This window comes from Musca domestica, unplaced genomic scaffold (genome assembly GCF_030504385.1).
Source record: "Musca domestica strain aabys unplaced genomic scaffold, Musca_domestica.polishedcontigs.V.1.1 9, whole genome shotgun sequence".
Classification (NCBI taxonomy): domain Eukaryota; kingdom Metazoa; phylum Arthropoda; class Insecta; order Diptera; family Muscidae; genus Musca; species Musca domestica.
Window position 1 is genome coordinate 1,470,478 of NW_026712435.1, and position 20,008 is coordinate 1,490,485.

General features: G+C 33.6%; 1 protein-coding gene across 2 annotated transcripts in view; it reads left to right on the forward strand.

The window, feature by feature from the left end:
* Positions 1-20,008, forward strand: part of LOC101896948 (intermembrane lipid transfer protein Vps13D) — a 203,976-nt gene that overhangs the window by 20,647 nt on the left and 163,321 nt on the right. For both annotated transcript variants that reach the window (XM_059131499.1, XM_059131498.1), the window contains exons 3-5: positions 14,766-15,884; positions 15,937-16,853; positions 16,925-17,061. In XM_059131499.1, coding sequence (XP_058987482.1) covers positions 14,766-15,884; positions 15,937-16,853; positions 16,925-17,061 — 2,173 coding nt within the window. The remainder of the gene's footprint in view (positions 1-14,765; positions 15,885-15,936; positions 16,854-16,924; positions 17,062-20,008) is intronic.

Here is a 20,008-nt window from a genome sequence, read left to right on the forward strand (position 1 = left end):
GAACCAAACCCGAAGGTAAACAGACAAAAATTAAGAAGATCCACCAATAGGACTTCTCCACATTGGAAATACAGGCATTAGATTATAGATTTAGATGGTTGTTTTCTCCGTAACTTAGTTCAGTATAATTTTTTTTTTTTTTTTTTTTTGTAAAATCAGTTTTGGTATTGGAGTTTAGCAAGATTTCGTATATATATTGTCGGCTAATAAGTTCAAAATATAATTTGGGTGTGGATAATTATCATTTGCAAACTCACTTTTTTTAAAAAATTATCACATTTTTTGACACTTTTTGTCGTAATGTCTTTAAACTCGATGGTTTGGGGATCAGAACATAAGAGATCGATCTTAATAATAACATGTACAACCTAACCCTTAACAAAAGCCACTTTTTTCTTTTCCTCTTTGCTATTTCCAGGTGATTAGTCGCCAAACCGGGAGGGATTTCCCCCCAGGTAAATGGCAAGATTTCTATTAACTTGAACGAAGGACACTTGTGACAACATTCACTGCTATCTCGACATCGTTGATTGATTTCTCCCGTAAATTAAGGATATCAGCAGTGGGTTTACCATTACTACAAACTCCTTCCAGCCTTACGTTGTCGATGTCTCCTTTACTGAAATTGGACAATATTAGATTAAGTTTCTTTTCGCAAGTGAACAGGTCTTTATCGTGTCTCCATTTGTGGAGGTGAAACCCTTATAGTTCTTGCTCTTTATCCAAGAAACCCTATAGTAGAATAGGTAGGGCTCGTGTACCATGGCGATGTTGATTTTTGGAATCCACTGCTGCTTGTTTTGTAGGAAGCAAAAATGAATCCTTCACAACACCAAGGCATAACAGCCCCTTGGCTTCTAAATAAGTCCTCTCCGGTCTTGTCTGTTCCTACTTTAAGAACCATCCAGCTGTTTTTAGTAAAATAATTTAACACACGCCAATTTCCAAGGCTAACACCAGCATTCTGCATCTTAACTTCAGCTTCAGGATGTACTTAAAAGAATTGAAGAATGTGGAATTCACACTGAAGCCATCATTCCGCATGGGGTCTCCAATCCCTGAACTCATCGGAAGGTAGAAATACTGGATCAATATCCTCGCTAATGTACCCATTGGGGTCAGTTTGAGCAATGACCTCTAAGGCCGAGGTTCGTCTTTCCTGGGTACCTATATGGTTTTTAAACAATGCCTCCGAAATCAGAAATATTCCAGAAATCTGGAATATTAATTGCCGGTTATCAGAGAAAAGACACTGTAACAGTTTGTCTCGTTTTTGCCTTTTAGATATATGTTTCTAATTCGCTGTGCTCTTCGGGTTGAGGGAGGTTCTTCACCAAATTTATAATAATAATCTGTGTAAAGAGAAAAAGTTTAGACCGTTCCAAGACAAAATGAAAAAAAAAATGATACTTGAACTATTAAGTTGTTGAGTGTTGTTCGCCCTCCCAATGAAAAAAAAAAAAAAAACAAATACAAACCGTACCCTTGTATTATTTGGGTTGCTTTCTTGAATTTTGGTCAATGAATCCTTTAAACAATAACAACCAACCATTCCAATGAAAATAATCTAGTTCATATTATAAAAAATATAAACACTTTGTTCAAATCGAGTACTCTTTAAATTTCTTTAAATTTCGACCCTTACTCTAATATTTTTTCGAATACTAATCAAATGAATATTTTATGTAATTTATATAAGTTGGTTGGTTTATGTTTACTTACAGTAATTGGATCGCTGTGATGTTATATAATATTTTAATGAAAATTGGCTGTCTGTAAATTCACTACATTAAGTATTACACATGGCTTCTACCGCATGTAGGGAATTTACTCGTTTAAACTAACACAGGCAATTTATATTAACGAAAATTTAAACTTAAAAAATATTAATAAATATAAGATTTACAATTTTAAGATTTAATATATTTTTTTTATTTATTGTAATATACTTTAACATTAGTAGATGTTTTTAATTATAACTTCATAAAACTTTGGGGTTTAATAATTCAAAAAAATTCCAATTATTATAAACTTTTTATTAACAAACATGATGATGAAGTTAAATAGGGATAGGATATATAAGTTTCAAATTTGAGTAATTATTTATGAGAGGAAATAATTAATTAAATCTTTAATAAATTCTTCTTCCAAATGATGAACCAAACCCGAAGGTAAACAGACAAAAATTAAGAAGATCCACCAATAGGACTTCTCCACATTGGAAATACAGGCATTAGATTATAGATTTAGATGGTTGTTTTCTCCGTAACTTAGTTCAGTATAATTTTTTTTTTTTTTTTTTTTTGTAAAATCAGTTTTGGTATTGGAGTTTAGCAAGATTTCGTATATATATTGTCGGCTAATAAGTTCAAAATATAATTTGGGTGTGGATAATTATCATTTGCAAACTCACTTTTTTTAAAAAATTATCACATTTTTTGACACTTTTTGTCGTAATGTCTTTAAACTCGATGGTTTGGGGATCAGAACATAAGAGATCGATCTTAATAATAACATGTACAACCTAACCCTTAACAAAAGCCACTTTTTTCTTTTCTTGAAAATCCTGAGTCAGGAGTCGGCACCCTGACTTCAAACTAAGGAACGGACCAAAATTTTTATGTAATTTGTATGCAACAGATACAATCATGGTGTTTTTGAGAAGGCGCTATCACGCACACGTACGATTTTTTATGAAATAAAACTCTTTTGTGCTTCTATTTAATTTTTCATGATTACTTGTTTTAAAAATTATAGATTAGATTGCTTCTAAAAGTTTTATACATCAATCAGTCTAGATACAGCATTCTTCGGGTTGAGGGAGGTTCTTCACCAAATTTATAATAATAATCTGTGTAAAGAGAAAAAGTTTAGACCGTTCCAAGACAAAATGAAAAAAAAAAATGATACTTGAACTATTAAGTTGTTGAGTGTTGTTCGCCCTCCCAATGAAAAAAAAAAAACAAATACAAACCGTACCCTTGTATTATTTGGGTTGCTTTCTTGAATTTTGGTCAATGAATCCTTTAAACAATAACAACCAACCATTCCAATGAAAATAATCTAGTTCATATTATAAAAAATATAAACACTTTGTTCAAATCGAGTACTCTTTAAATTTCTTTAAATTTCGACCCTTACTCTAATATTTTTTCGAATACTAATCAAATGAATATTTTATGTAATTTATATAAGTTGGTTGGTTTATGTTTACTTACAGTAATTGGATCGCTGTGATGTTATATAATATTTTAATGAAAATTGGCTGTCTGTAAATTCACTACATTAAGTATTACACATGGCTTCTACCGCATGTAGGGAATTTACTCGTTTAAACTAACACAGGCAATTTATATTAACGAAAATTTAAACTTAAAAAATATTAATAAATATAAGATTTACAATTTTAAGATTTAATATATTTTTTTTATTTATTGTAATATACTTTAACATTAGTAGATGTTTTTAATTATAACTTCATAAAACTTTGGGGTTTAATAATTCAAAAAAATTCCAATTATTATAAACTTTTTATTAACAAACATGATGATGAAGTTAAATAGGGATAGGATATATAAGTTTCAAATTTGAGTAATTATTTATGAGAGGAAATAATTAATTAAATCTTTAATAAATTCTTCTTCCAAATGATGAACCTAACCCGAAGGTAAACAGACAAAAATTAAGAAGATCCACCAATAGGACTTCTCCACATTGGAAATACAGGCATTAGATTATAGATTTAGATGGTTGTTTTCTCCGTAACTTAGTTCAGTATAATTTTTTTTTTTTTTTTTTTTTTTTTTGTAAAATCAGTTTTGGTATTGGAGTTTAGCAAGATTTCGTATATATATTGTCGGCTAATAAGTTCAAAATATAATTTGGGTGTGGATAATTATCATTTGCAAACTCACTTTTTTTAAAAAATTATCACATTTTTTGACACTTTTTGTCGTAATGTCTTTAAACTCGATGGTTTGGGGATCAGAACATAAGAGATCGATCTTAATAATAACATGTACAACCTAACCCTTAACAAAAGCCACTTTTTTCTTTTCTTGAAAATCCTGAGTCAGGAGTCGGCACCCTGACTTCAAACTAAGGAACGGACCAAAATTTTTATGTAATTTGTATGCAACAGATACAATCATGGTGTTTTTGAGAAGGCGCTATCACGCACACGTACGATTTTTTATGAAATAAAACTCTTTTGTGCTTCTATTTAATTTTTCATGATTACTTGTTTTAAAAATTATAGATTAGATTGCTTCTAAAAGTTTTATACATCAATCAGTCTAGATACAGCATTCTCCAACTATGTATCAATTTCTGGAAGAATTGGAGACTTTTAATTTTAAGGCTTTTTGCCAAATGACATTGTAATTTCATGCTTATCATTAGAGCATTCTATGTTCTTATTTTGTATATGAAGTAACATAGGTTGCATATCTGCGATTAAGTAATTTTTTTTCTACTTATAGGAAAATTAATTTCCTTAAAAAGTGAAAATAAAAACCTGCCTATAAGACTTTCCATTGTTTGTACAAAGAGTTTAAGCAGTTATTGTTTAGTTTTAGTATTAAACTCTTTCATGAATTAAGAGACAATAGTATAAATAGAGCAAACTTTCAAAAGTTCTTCAGACCAAAGGGCAAATTGTGCACAGTAGGATATTTTTCCGAGCTAACCCAGCAATATTTCTAGCAATGAAATCTTTAAGTCAGATATACTCTCTAACTCTTTCTTTCCTCTTAATTTCATTCTGGACTCGGTAAGTGCTATCAAGCTCGATGTGTGTTGAATTCCATCGTGTTCGTATATATTGCTTTAACGTTTTTCATCATTTTTTTTGTTTGCCTCCAGTCCCTGCTATCACGGCTAATCGGACAATAAAATATGATTGTGTTTGTCTATTTTTCTGCGTTTGGATCAGCATATTCCGGAATGCCTGCTCCGGATTTTATTGGTCCTTGCCGGGATTGAGGGAAAGCCCGGACCTTGGTTCTGCTCGGTTTGTTAGAAAGTCATCCACCACGGGTCTGGCGATGTTGATTTTTGGAATCCACTGCTGCTTGTTTTGTAGGAAGCAAAAATGAATCCATCACAACACCAAGGCATAACAGCCCCTTGGCTTCTAAATAAGTCCTCTCCGGTCTTGTCTGTTCCCACTTTAAGAACCATCCAGCTGTTTTTAGTAAAATAATTTAACACACGCCAATTTCCAAGGCTAACACCAGCATTCTGCATCTTAACTTCAGCTTCAGGATGTACTTAAAAGAATTGAAGAATGTGGAATTCACACTGAAGCCATCATTCCGCATGGGGTCTCCAATCCCTGAACTCATCGGAAGGTAGAAATACTGGATCAATATCCTCGCTAATGTACCCATTGGGGTCAGTTTGAGCAATGACCTCTAAGGCCGAGGTTCGTCTTTCCTGGGTACCTATATGGTTTTTAAACAATGCCTCCGAAATCAGAAATATTCCATAAATCTGGAATATTAATTGCCGGTTATCAGAGAAAAGACACTGTAACAGTTTGTCTCGTTTTTGCCTTTTAGATATATGTTTCTAATTCGCTGTGCTCTTCGGGTTGAGGGAGGTTCTTCACCAAATTTATAATAATAATCTGTGTAAAGAGAAAAAGTTTAGACCGTTCCAAGACAAAATGAAAAAAAATGATACTTGAACTATTAAGTTGTTGAGTGTTGTTCGCCCTCCCAATGAAAAAAAAAAAAAAAACAAATACAAACCGTACCCTTGTATTATTTGGGTTGCTTTTTTGAATTTTGGTCAATGAATCCTTTAAACAATAACAACCAACCATTCCAATGAAAATAATCTAGTTCATATTATAAAAAATATAAACACTTTGTTCAAATCGAGTACTCTTTAAATTTCTTTAAATTTCGACCCTTACTCTAATATTTTTTCGAATACTAATCAAATGAATATTTTATGTAATTTATATAAGTTGGTTGGTTTATGTTTACTTACAGTAATTGGATCGCTGTGATGTTATATAATATTTTAATGAAAATTGGCTGTCTGTAAATTCACTACATTAAGTATTACACATGGCTTCTACCGCATGTAGGGAATTTACTCGTTTAAACTAACACAGGCAATTTATATTAACGAAAATTTAAACTTAAAAAATATTAATAAATATAAGATTTACAATTTTAAGATTTAATATATTTTTTTTATTTATTGTAATATACTTTAACATTAGTAGATGTTTTTAATTATAACTTCATAAAACTTTGGGGTTTAATAATTCAAAAAAATTCCAATTATTATAAACTTTTTATTAACAAACATGATGATGAAGTTAAATAGGGATAGGATATATAAGTTTCAAATTTGAGTAATTATTTATGAGAGGAAATAATTAATTAAATCTTTAATAAATTCTTCTTCCAAATGATGAACCAAACCCGAAGGTAAACAGACAAAAATTAAGAAGATTCACCAATAGGACTTCTCCACATTGGAAATACAGGCATTAGATTATAGATTTAGATGGTTGTTTTCTTCGTAACTTAGTTCAGTATAATTTTTTTTTTTTTTTTTTTTTTTTTTTTTTTTTTTTTTTGTAAAATCAGTTTTGGTATTGGAGTTTAGCAAGATTTCGTATATATATTGTCGGCTAATAAGTTCAAAATATAATTTGGGTGTGGATAATTATCATTTGCAAACTCACCTTTTTTAAAAAATTATCACATTTTTTGACACTTTTTGTCGTAATGTCTTTAAACTCGATGGTTTGGGGATCAGAACATAAGAGATCGATCTTAATAATAACATGTACAACCTAACCCTTAACAAAAGCCACTTTTTTCTTTTCTTGAAAATCCTGAGTCAGGAGTCGGCACCCTGACTTCAAACTAAAGGCCTGCACAAGACGAATTGTATGAATTATGCTTTTTTCGACACACTGACTTTGTCTACTCAATCATGCGCTATGTATTTGAAAAGCAATGACAACCAACAACATCCCCCATTTTGATTCATGTGTGCCATTGTCTAAGGTTCGATCGTGGCATGGCTGACTCGAATATTTGCATGGTGTTCTCGAAAAATGCAGGGTGTCAACGATGACATCGAACCGTGTCATCGTCAAATTGTGTGTCATTTGTGTACGTGTGCTTAAATTGAGAGTGTGTGTGTGTGTTACTTTCGACGACGAGGGTGTGTTTTGTGTGTGCTGTAATTTTGAAGTAACAAACACCGCGTAAATATAAAATTGAGTTCAATAACAAAATGTACATGGGCAACAACAAATGAATAGAAAAAATGAAATATATGCTTAATAATCCCAATTTATTGGTGATTATCATAAAATGTTGGTCATAAAAAAGAGGTAAATATTGTTTGCATATTTTCAATCTACAGATATTGTTCTTTTAAAATTAAAGTTTGTGGGCAGAGATTTGACTCTCATTCGATAACAGAATATACATAGAATTGATAATGGTAGTATATAGTGTTGTTATGTGAATTACAGTAGCACTCATTCTCATTTACATATCAATACCTGAGGCAAACATTTATGAAATTATAATCAAAATGAGAAACATTTTCAGGGGATTATTGTTTTTTAATAAGGATTAACATTTTAGATTGTTTCGTCAATAACCACGAAATGTGAACATTCTGTGTGGACCAATTAGAAGTACCTTTAATATTTTAGTAATCGCCAAGAAATTCTTTATTACAAAAAATGTATTTTTTCACATATCGGAAAAGCAGGTAGCGATTGCGCTTTGCCTTCATCATGTGTGTGTCTTTTTCGTTGGCAATTGTTTCATAATTGTTGTTGTTTTTTGATAGAACATTTCTGTATGACACACTATTCAACATTCCCTTTTATTGGTCATTACATGTTATGACGATGGGTTTGAGTGTGACCGACATGACGAGACATCGAGCATTTAGTTGGATGTCACGTACTGTTATGCGTTTGATCAAACAGGGCACAACATGACGAGCGTTTTTTCTCCATGACATAAATAGAGAAAAGTGTCACATTTGCAGCCCTTTACTTCAAACTAAGGAACGGACCAAAATTTTTATGTAATTTGTATGCAACAGATACAATCATGGTGTTTTTGAGAAGGCGCTATCACGCACACGTACGATTTTTTATGAAATAAAACTCTTTTGTGCTTCTATTTAATTTTTCATGATTACTTGTTTTAAAAATTATAGATTAGATTGCTTCTAAAAGTTTTATACATCAATCAGTCTAGATACAGCATTCTCCAACTATGTATCAATTTCTGGAAGAATTGGAGACTTTTAATTTTAAGGCTTTTTGCCAAATGACATTGTAATTTCATGCTTATCATTAGAGCATTCTATGTTCTTATTTTGTATATGAAGTAACATAGGTTGCATATCTGCGATTAAGTAATTTTTTTTCTACTTATAGGAAAATTAATTTCCTTAAAAAGTGAAAATAAAAACCTGCCTATAAGACTTTCCATTGTTTGTACAAAGAGTTTAAGCAGTTATTGTTTAGTTTTAGTATTAAACTCTTTCATGAATTAAGAGACAATAGTATAAATAGAGCAAACTTTCAAAAGTTCTTCAGACCAAAGGGCAAATTGTGCACAGTAGGATATTTTTCCGAGCTAACCCAGCAATATTTCTAGCAATGAAATCTTTAAGTCAGATATACTCTCTAACTCTTTCTTTCCTCTTAATTTCATTCTGGACTCGGTAAGTGCTATCAAGCTCGATGTGTGTTGAATTCCATCGTGTTCGTATATATTGCTTTAACGTTTTTCATCATTTTTTTTGTTTGCCTCCAGTCCCTGCTATCACGGCTAATCGGACAATAAAATATGATTGTGTTTGTCTATTTTTCTGCGTTTGGATCAGCATATTCCGGAATGCCTGCTCCGGATTTTATTGGTCCTTGCCGGGATTGAGGGAAAGCCCGGACCTTGGTTCTGCTCGGTTTGTTAGAAAGTCATCCACCACGGGTCTGGCGATGTTGATTTTTGGAATCCACTGCTGCTTGTTTTGTAGGAAGCAAAAATGAATCCTTCACAACACCAAGGCATAACAGCCCCTTGGCTTCTAAATAAGTCCTCTCCGGTCTTGTCTGTTCCTACTTTAAGAACCATCCAGCTGTTTTTAGTAAAATAATTTAACACACGCCAATTTCCAAGGCTAACACCAGCATTCTGCATCTTAACTTCAGCTTCAGGATGTACTTAAAAGAATTGAAGAATGTGGAATTCACACTGAAGCCATCATTCCGCATGGGGTCTCCAATCCCTGAACTCATCGGAAGGTAGAAATACTGGATCAATATCCTCGCTAATGTACCCATTGGGGTCAGTTTGAGCAATGACCTCTAAGGCCGAGGTTCGTCTTTCCTGGGTACCTATATGGTTTTTAAACAATGCCTCCGAAATCAGAAATATTCCATAAATCTGGAATATTAATTGCCGGTTATCAGAGAAAAGACACTGTAACAGTTTGTCTCGTTTTTGCCTTTTAGATATATGTTTCTAATTCGCTGTGCTCTTCGGGTTGAGGGAGGTTCTTCACCAAATTTATAATAATAATCTGTGTAAAGAGAAAAAGTTTAGACCGTTCCAAGACAAAATGAAAAAAAATGATACTTGAACTATTAAGTTGTTGAGTGTTGTTCGCCCTCCCAATGAAAAAAAAAAAAAAAAAACAAATACAAACCGTACCCTTGTATTATTTGGGTTGCTTTTTTGAATTTTGGTCAATGAATCCTTTAAACAATAACAACCAACCATTCCAATGAAAATAATCTAGTTCATATTATAAAAAATATAAACACTTTGTTCAAATCGAGTACTCTTTAAATTTCTTTAAATTTCGACCCTTACTCTAATATTTTTTCGAATACTAATCAAATGAATATTTTATGTAATTTATATAAGTTGGTTGGTTTATGTTTACTTACAGTAATTGGATCGCTGTGATGTTATATAATATTTTAATGAAAATTGGCTGTCTGTAAATTCACTACATTAAGTATTACACATGGCTTCTACCGCATGTAGGGAATTTACTCGTTTAAACTAACACAGGCAATTTATATTAACGAAAATTTAAACTTAAAAAATATTAATAAATATAAGATTTACAATTTTAAGATTTAATATATTTTTTTTATTTATTGTAATATACTTTAACATTAGTAGATGTTTTTAATTATAACTTCATAAAACTTTGGGGTTTAATAATTCAAAAAAATTCCAATTATTATAAACTTTTTATTAACAAACATGATGATGAAGTTAAATAGGGATAGGATATATAAGTTTCAAATTTGAGTAATTATTTATGAGAGGAAATAATTAATTAAATCTTTAATAATTTCTTCTTCCAAATGATGAACCAAACCCGAAGGTAAACAGACAAAAATTAAGAAGATCCACCAATAGGACTTCTCCACATTGGAAATACAGGCATTAGATTATAGATTTAGATGGTTGTTTTCTCCGTAACTTAGTTCAGTATAATTTTTTTTTTTTTTTTTTTTTGTAAAATCAGTTTTGGTATTGGAGTTTAGCAAGATTTCGTATATATATTGTCGGCTAATAAGTTCAAAATATAATTTGGGTGTGGATAATTATCATTTGCAAACTCACCTTTTTTAAAAAATTATCACATTTTTTGACACTTTTTGTCGTAATGTCTTTAAACTCGATGGTTTGGGGATCAGAACATAAGAGATCGATCTTAATAATAACATGTACAACCTAACCCTTAACAAAAGCCACTTTTTTCTTTTCTTGAAAATCCTGAGTCAGGAGTCGGCACCCTGACTTCAAACTAAGGAACGGACCAAAATTTTTATGTAATTTGTATGCAACAGATACAATCATGGTGTTTTTGAGAAGGCGCTATCACGCACACGTACGATTTTTTATGAAATAAAACTCTTTTGTGCTTCTATTTAATTTTTCATGATTACTTGTTTTAAAAATTATAGATTAGATTGCTTCTAAAAGTTTTATACATCAATCAGTCTAGATACAGCATTCTCCAACTATGTATCAATTTCTGGAAGAATTGGAGACATTTAATTTTAAGGCTTTTTGCCAAATGACATTGTAATTTCATGCTTATCATTAGAGCATTCTATGTTCTTATTTTGTATATGAAGTAACATAGGTTGCATATCTGCGATTAAGTAATTTTTTTTCTACTTATAGGAAAATTAATTTCCTTAAAAAGTGAAAATAAAAACCTGCCTATAAGACTTTCCATTGTTTGTACAAAGAGTTTAAGCAGTTATTGTTTAGTTTTAGTATTAAACTCTTTCATGAATTAAGAGACAATAGTATAAATAGAGCAAACTTTCAAAAGTTCTTCAGACCAAAGGGCAAATTGTGCACAGTAGGATATTTTTCCGAGCTAACCCAGCAATATTTCTAGCAATGAAATCTTTAAGTCAGATATACTCTCTAACTCTTTCTTTCCTCTTAATTTCATTCTGGACTCGGTAAGTGCTATCAAGCTCGATGTCTGTTGAATTCCATCGTGTTCGTATATATTGCTTTAACGTTTTTCATCATTTTTTTTTTGTTTGCCTCCAGTCCCTGCTATCACGGCTAATCGGACAATAAAATATGATTGTGTTTGTCTATTTTTCTGCGTTTGGATCAGCATATTCCGGAATGCCTGCTCCGGATTTTATTGGTCCTTGCCGGGATTGAGGGAAAGCCCGGACCTTGGTTCTGCTCGGTTTGTTAGAAAGTCATCCACCACGGGTCTGTTTCGGTGTTCCGGACTAAGGCGTTTGCGGAGTATGGTCTCCGAACAGCATCCAATACCGCAGTATCTTACGCCACATGTTGCTGTTCGTTTTTGCAATTCAATCAACGGAATCCGAGGCAAAATTGATGAGGGAGTGGAATTTATGAATCGGAGAAATATTAAGATCGCAAGCTGAATGAAAATTGCAGCCATACAACGTTGTTATGGTTGCAACGTATTGATGAAGAATCGCACCAGAAGTGGATGTGGGGTATTAGCGTTTCTGTTACACGATTCTGTTCAGTACAGACCAGATCTCGGTACAGACCAGATCTCGCTTGGAACTGCCACTCCCAGTCAAGTGCGGAACGAGGTAGAAATGATTAATAGATATGAACCGCGTTTTTTGCCAGATATTAGTTAATTGTTGGAAGGCCCGGTACTAGGGGATTTTAATGCCCACCATGAGTTGTGTCATTCCGCCATAGGTAATTACAAGAGGGGATCAGCGTTGGCAGAGCAGAGGATGTAAACGAGGATGCACCCACCCGAATAAGAGGAGAGTGTGACAGATCGCCAAACTTAACCATAGTGTCACCCTGTTTGATAAATGACGTGACTTGGCAATCTATCATTTCTCTTGGCTCAGAACATCCCCCGATAATCGTCTCCATAAGCAGGTCGCCCGATTTCATAACCTCTGAACGCCGCACTTTTCTTAACCATGGGAAAGTTCACTGGCCAGATTTCAGAGAATTCACCAACTGTCACTTTAGAGAACTGCCCAACGCTTCTGATGTTCGGGTAGCAGGAAGGATTTTCCGAAACACCATCATAGCTGCACCCGCTCCCTATATACCAGCTGGCCGAATACCCAAGATAAAACCAAATTTCCCAGCAGAGGCTGCGGTATTATCAATTGAGGGTGATGATCTCTGTCGTTCCAACCCTACTGATCCTAGAATCAGTGATTTGACAGTGGAAGTCAACCGGTTGGTACAGTAGCATAAGAGGAAAAAGTGACTAAACCATCTGAAGTGTTGCAACATTGGAATCGATATGAGTAAGCTTTGGGTAACGGTTAAATCGCTCTCGAACACTGGAAAAAAGGATGATAGGACCTCAGTCACTTTTAACGACGTAACTGTGACTAATCCCAAGAGGTGCGCTGAGTAATTTAAAAGATAATTTGTCAAGCACCCCGAAAGCGAAAGGGCGAAGTGAAGAGCACGTCGTATCAGATCTCTTCCCGCCGAGGAGGAACCATCACATTTTACGATGGGTGATGTTGCAATGTCATCCGTAACGCTAAGTCATTCAAAGCGTTGGGCCCAGACGGAATCTCAATGCTAATACTGAAACAACTAGATACGTCGGGAGCCACCCACATAGTGACCGAAGCCTGGGAAATGGGTCGGGTGCAAAGGCGAATCGTACAGGCCAATTTCGCTTTTGTTGCAAGGAGCTAAGACTCCCGAGGCTCCCAGCATTAGAGGAGGCTGTCCAGTTGCCAACTATCAGAGTACCAAATATGGGGAGGTTCCATTGTATCGGGGTTATAAGAAAATATGGACCTATATAGAAAATGTTCTGCGACGGAGATAAAAACAATTATGAACTGCAAATACGGAATTTGCACCAATTCCGCTAGAAACTGCGGCTAAAATCGTCGAAATATCGAATATGGGGGGTACAATTGTATGGGGCTATGTGAAGACGATGGCCGATATATCTCATCTTCGAACTTGATCTGCCTATAGATAAAATACAACTCTATCCTAAATTTTAGCATCTTAACACTTGCCGTTTGGACTCAAGCGTGATAACTGACTGACATTGCTAAATCTACATAGAATTTTACGCTGATCAAGAATACCTATACTTTGTTGGATCTAAAATGATTATTTCGATGAGTTACAGACAGAATGACAAACTTAATATACCTTCCATATTATGTCTGCAGAGGGTATAAAAGCTGCTAATAATATGGCTAATATTGTCAAAATACCAAATATTGGGGGTATTCCAGTAATCATCTGCCACAGAACCCATTACAAACTCAACGTAACGAATTTTAAACGATTCCCGTGAAAAGTGTCTAAAATTATCAGAATACAGAGTACCTGGAGGAACAGAAGGCTATAGGTAAACCTATATACGCAATATTCTGCTAAAGGAGGTGGAACCCGTTACAAACTCTAAGTACCGAATTTTTAACAATTCCGTTTTAAAATGTGGCTTAAATCTCCTAACGTATAATATCGAGTGGTACTGTGGTCTTTAAGAAAAGGGTGACATATATATACAATTTTACTTACTTAGAACTTACAATCTCTAAGTATCGAATGTTAAACATTTCCATTCGAAAATGTGAATTAAATCGTCCAAGTACCGAATTTTGGGAGATACAGTTATATGGGGGCCATAAGAAAACGTGAAGCTATATAGACAATGTTGTGTCAATGTTTTGTTCTGCTTTTGCGAAGTATTCTTCAATTCGTTTAGACATTTCGGAAAAAAGAGATCTCTAAATTGTTGTACATAGGTATATGTATGATAAAAAAAAGTGATTCGGAATGGGAAATTAGTTCTACTATAGATATCTAGCGACCGAGAAGAGGTAAGCTTCTTTTGTATGTATTGTATTTTCCATTAATGTGAATGTTCACTTACGAAGTATGTAGGACTTGCTTGTATGCTTGATAATGATGTGGTACATCAAATTTGTAGACGCATTAAATGAATATTTTTTAGGAAGATTAAGTATTTTATATGTGATTTGAGATTGTTCTTCACCTTTCAAAGATATTTTCAGCAAAACGTACGGGATCTTATAGTATACCTTGCAATTGGGCAATTTCCCGTTATTAGAGTTACACACATGGTACACATATTGTAAAAATTTCTTTAAAACTTTATAAAATTTGTTTATTGTAAATTTAAGTTTTTTAAAATAATCTAATAAATGTATAACATTAATTTTAATTAAAATAATGTTTTTTTTTTAGATTCAATACACTGAAATCGTTAGATGCTTGAATGAACTCCAAAATATAACCCAAAAAAGGGAATTCAAGATATTACGACCTTTGACTCCAATTTCGGTCGACCCAAAGTTATGGTGGAAATATGCCGCAATGTGCCATGGTTATACTATATGTTCTTCATATGAAAAAATTGAATTAGCAAGAGAAAATATTAAATATATGTTGATTTATAAACGTCTGCTCATAAATCCGTCGGAAAATCTTGCAAAGGAAGAGAGACACTTCAAAATCAATATAGAAAAAAGAAGAAGTCTCGATAACTTAAAGCTACTTCGAAAAGTATGTTGCGATTACGTATGTTCCAAGGGTATGAACACTCGTCAACGCACTATTGTACAAGGGAGAAATATTCTATATCATTGGTTTCCGAACTGGCTTGGATGGTACGGAGTTTCAGATAACACAATTGGCGAGGATGCAGCCGTAGTAAACGACGATACGTATAAACACATAGAAAATGATATATTGTGTGCACTAAAGGAATCTATTGAGAATGAAGCATTCTCTAAGCGAGACGTGATATTCGGAAACTTTACTTTTACATTATCTGATGTTAAAATTGCATTAAAGACTGTGAAGTTTCAAAGAGAGTTGACTATGTTGGATATGGAATTAACAAACTTATTCTGTTTCATTGAAATTAAACCGAAACTTACATCGTATCGAGTGGGATTATCACTTGGGTCAGTCCATTTAAATGATAAATTAACACATTCTACAGAATTCCCTTATCTAATTAAGCCACAAAACCAAGGAACAACAAACCCAAAATCATTTTATACTGAGTTTCTAAGTTTCTTCTCAAAGCGGGATGCAACACATGCCAGCGAAGAACCTTGGTTTCAGTTGCAGTATGAAAGAAATCCGCCGGAACACCATTCAGATTATCGCCTTATCATAAAGTCTAAGAGTTTGGACATCGTATATAACGAAATTGCGTTAAAGTGGTTAGTTACTTTTTTGATCCAGCCTATAAAAGATATAAAAAATATAAAAACTGTAACGCTGGCTACAAAAGAAAAGGAAATATCCCGCCTGAAATTTTTTAGACATTGGAAAAGTGTTTTAGTTGGTCAAAAGGTAATTAAAGTTTTTAAATGCATAACTTACATTCATTATTTTTTTTTTACAGGATAACAGAAAAAAATGGTCCTTTGAGATTGATATTTCAGCTCCAAGAATTATATGCGTCGAAAACTTTAAAGACAAAAATACTTCAGTAGTAATAATAGATTTCGGGCGTTTTCACCTGTTTAAAAATGAACGCTCCCCTGTGGACTTTCAGGTTGCTAATGTAGACATAAGTGAAGTCGATAGCGATGAAGAGCTTTTTATGACACCTTGTTCCACACCTCCGGGTTCTAAAACCAGCCTTTCAGATATCCCAGTTCTAAATCCAACTACTGGGGATGACCACTTGTTTTCAAGATTTGTCATTAACAATGATACAGGACTGGAAAGTGATGCACATAACGAAATTTATGACAAATATATTATTAATTTAACTGATTTGCAAATACTTGTATGTAAAAATCGAGAATGTGTTTTTGCATGTGCTAAAAGTTCTTCATGTTATCATTTATTAGACAAGTTTAATATAAATCTCCATTTAGAACGGAGAATTGTAATCACAACAGATCCTGAATACCCGTCCTTTACGTTGTTTGGAAACCTTAATAGAATCGTAGCTCATATAAATGAACAAAAGATATCTGAGTGTTTAAAAATACTAAATCCAATTACTTTCGACTTATTTAATTCGGTGGAAAATTCAAAGTTGGATGAAAAAAACATTGAGAGTGATTTCGAAGCTATACACAGTGGCAACACGACGATTATCCAATTTATTATAGACCAAATTATATTAGAAATTCAATCAAGAGAGAAAAGCATAGCTGAAATACAAGTAATTGGGGCTAAAGCTGGGGTTACGCGAAAATCAGATGCAGTAAATATAAGCATGTCTGTGCACGGATTTCTTCTTGTAGACGCAATTCAGTCGTTTGGGCCGGACTTTGAGCTTCTTATTGCTAGCCACAGGCATGTAGAGTAAGTACATTTTGAAAAGCGTTTAATCTCCCAAAATTTAATATATACGTTTTTATTATTAATCTGTAAAGAATGGACAGCAAATCGGGAAGTATTAGACAGAGTGAACCTTGCTCTCCCACTTCCCCTGGCTCACCTGATCCGAATGGTCATCAACGTTGTGCTAGTCCCAATATAATAAACAGGGCATTAAACGATTTGCAAACTGGTAAGCCAAATAATCTCAGTGACTTTGATTTCTTCTTATATTCCTCTAATATTTTTAAATGGTGAAAAACAATAAAGAAGTAAGTAAAGGATACAGTCGGTCTGAGCCGACCATGTGATAGTCTACAACTTGGTAGCGAACGAATTCTATAGATTTTGCGATACCTAATTGTACTTCATTTCATTTCATTTATTTACCTTACAAAGAAATATAAGTAAGCCCACAGGGCCCATAACTTATATTATCTATCTACAATACCCTAACATAATACAAATTCAATGATTAATTCAAACTTAACAAATAAAATATTAAACCTAATAATTTATCTTAATAATTCACGAGAAGCTCGAACCCTACACCTCGATTCACCATCACCAACTAAACAATAGTCTAGTAGAGCAGTGAAAAAGTGTAGCAGAAACGAGCTAAAAATAAGAAAGAACTATTTTATTACTCACAAAACAGAGTATAAATAGTAACTCACATTATACCCAAACAAAAAGAAAAACAAAAAGAAAACCCATAATAAACCGACGCAACCACTACAAAAACATAGCCTACATATTTAGGCGAAGGTATTCAATTACTTTAACCCTAAACAGATAATTGGTATGGGCAAAAGTACGTAAGGCCAAAGGAAGCCGATTCCACAATCTCACCGCCCTAACCACAAATGATCTCTCACCAATGAAGGACGAAAACCTTGGACACAACAATTGAGGATTTCGAGATGATCTACAAAACACAAAATTGTCACGAAGAGGCGAGTCAAAATTGCACATAACACTGTAATGAAATTGAAGAATACGAAGATCAACGTAGCTGCTAAATGGCAATCCCAGGAGATCATTAACAAAACAAGAAACATGATCACCACGACGCAAGCCATACACATAACGAACAATCGAATTTACCGCCCTACGGATACGTTGCATTTGAGAAGAAGTAGTGCCGGAGACTACCTCTAGACAATAATTTACCTGCGATAGCAGCAAGGATACAACCACTCTCTTCCTAACATGACAAGGCAAATAAGCATTAAGACAATACAGCCTCCGCAGCTGAAATCTTATGCGACAAAGCAAGGAATCAATGTGTCTCTTAAAGTCCAACTTCCGATCAATTATAATACCAAGACATTTCATTTCATCAACAAATTTCACTAACACAGAACCCACAGTAATATTAAGAGAACCACCATTACCATGATCATTGAACAGCATAGCTTTAGTTTTATTCCAATTAATCATAAGGCCTTTTAGCGAAATCCACGACGAAAGAGACAAAACAATAGAAACAACCCAACCCAGCAATATCAGCCTCTCTGAAGAAAACATGAATATCATCTGCATACAAAAACAGACAACACCTGTCATCAACAACTGAGTGCACAATGTCATTAATGAACATAATAAATAACAACGGTCCCAGTACAGAACCTTGCGGGACTCCACATTGGACACTACAAACTTCAGACGAAACACCCAAATGAACAACAAACTGAGACCTACCCTCCAAATATAAAGCCATTAAACGACACGCAGAAGATGAAAAACCAAACTTAAACCTCAGCTTGTCAAGTAAAAGGGAATGGTTGATCGAATCAAAAGCCTTTGACAAGTCAAGGCCCAATAATAACCCAACATCAGATGATTTAAATACATCTCTAATCATGTCAGTAAGATATAATAAGTGCGTGGTCGTACTACATCGTCGCCGAAAACCAAACTGAGAACTACTCAATAGCCGTGTTGGCAACCCTGTTGTGATTAGTTCAAAAAATTGTGGTGCTCCATGCTTTTGAAAAAAAATTAATAGTTATTGTGTTATTAAATTAATTAATCTGGTAAAAAAGTGTTTAAAAGTGTTCAATAGTGATTTGTAACTCAAAGTGATAATTGGTGTAGTGTTTTAAAATCTTGTTTTGTGTTTTAAAGTTATATCAATTTTAAAATTGTGTAGTTTTACATTTTCCTTTTATCCTCTTTCTTTTGTTACATTAGCTAATTAGTTGTTGTAACATTATCGTCTTGTTTTGTTTGTCATCTCAAAAGAGTTGCCAACATTTAAAAAAAAAAATAAATAAAAAAGAATAAATATAAATAACAAAAATTCCAGCTACAGATCTAATCTTAAATAAAATATTTGGAACTTGTGTATTAAAAAAGAAATAGTTATAATTAAAATAAAGAAAATGTCGTGCCCTTTTGAATTGTGTAATATTGTTGCTGAGGATGAATTGTGTGTTACCTGTTGGTTTTGTCTTAATCAATGGCATGCAAAATGTGCTAGGATTAATGCAAAAGTAGTAGACACAATTAGAAATAATGTTGGTGTTCGTTGGTGTTGTGTGCAATGCAGGAAACTCTCTGCAGACTTTTATAATTTTGTAAAGGATTTGCAGTCGGAATTGACATCGATGAAAAAGATTTTTCCTCATTATCACTCCGATTTGAGAATTTCTCTACATTGTTTGAGAAATACCAAGAGTTAGATGAGTTTGTGTCGTCACCGTCAGTTTCTGGACAGAAACGCAAAAGGGCTGCGAAAAAGGCACCAACTAAGGGAATGCCTAGTCGCAAAGCAATAGTTTCTGTTGAGAACACTGTTCCACAACCGGTCTCAGTTAATATCACTGATACAACTGAGAATGGACGTGAACAGTCGTATGCCAGTGTTATTACACACCCAGTTCCGGTAGATAACAGCGGTATAGGTAAAGGGGTAATTAATCCTGATGTTATGAATATTGATAGTGAGGTTTCGAAGAAAACCTCACAATCTACTCGTGACATACAGGAATTATCATTTCCTTCACTTATCACTAGTGATCGTCCCGAGACTGCTACTGGCAAAACTCAACCTGTCCAAAGATCAAATGTTATAAGCTCCGATCTGCATTTTCTGAAAGTAGATCTTCTTTCAAAATCGTTGTGCCTGACAATAT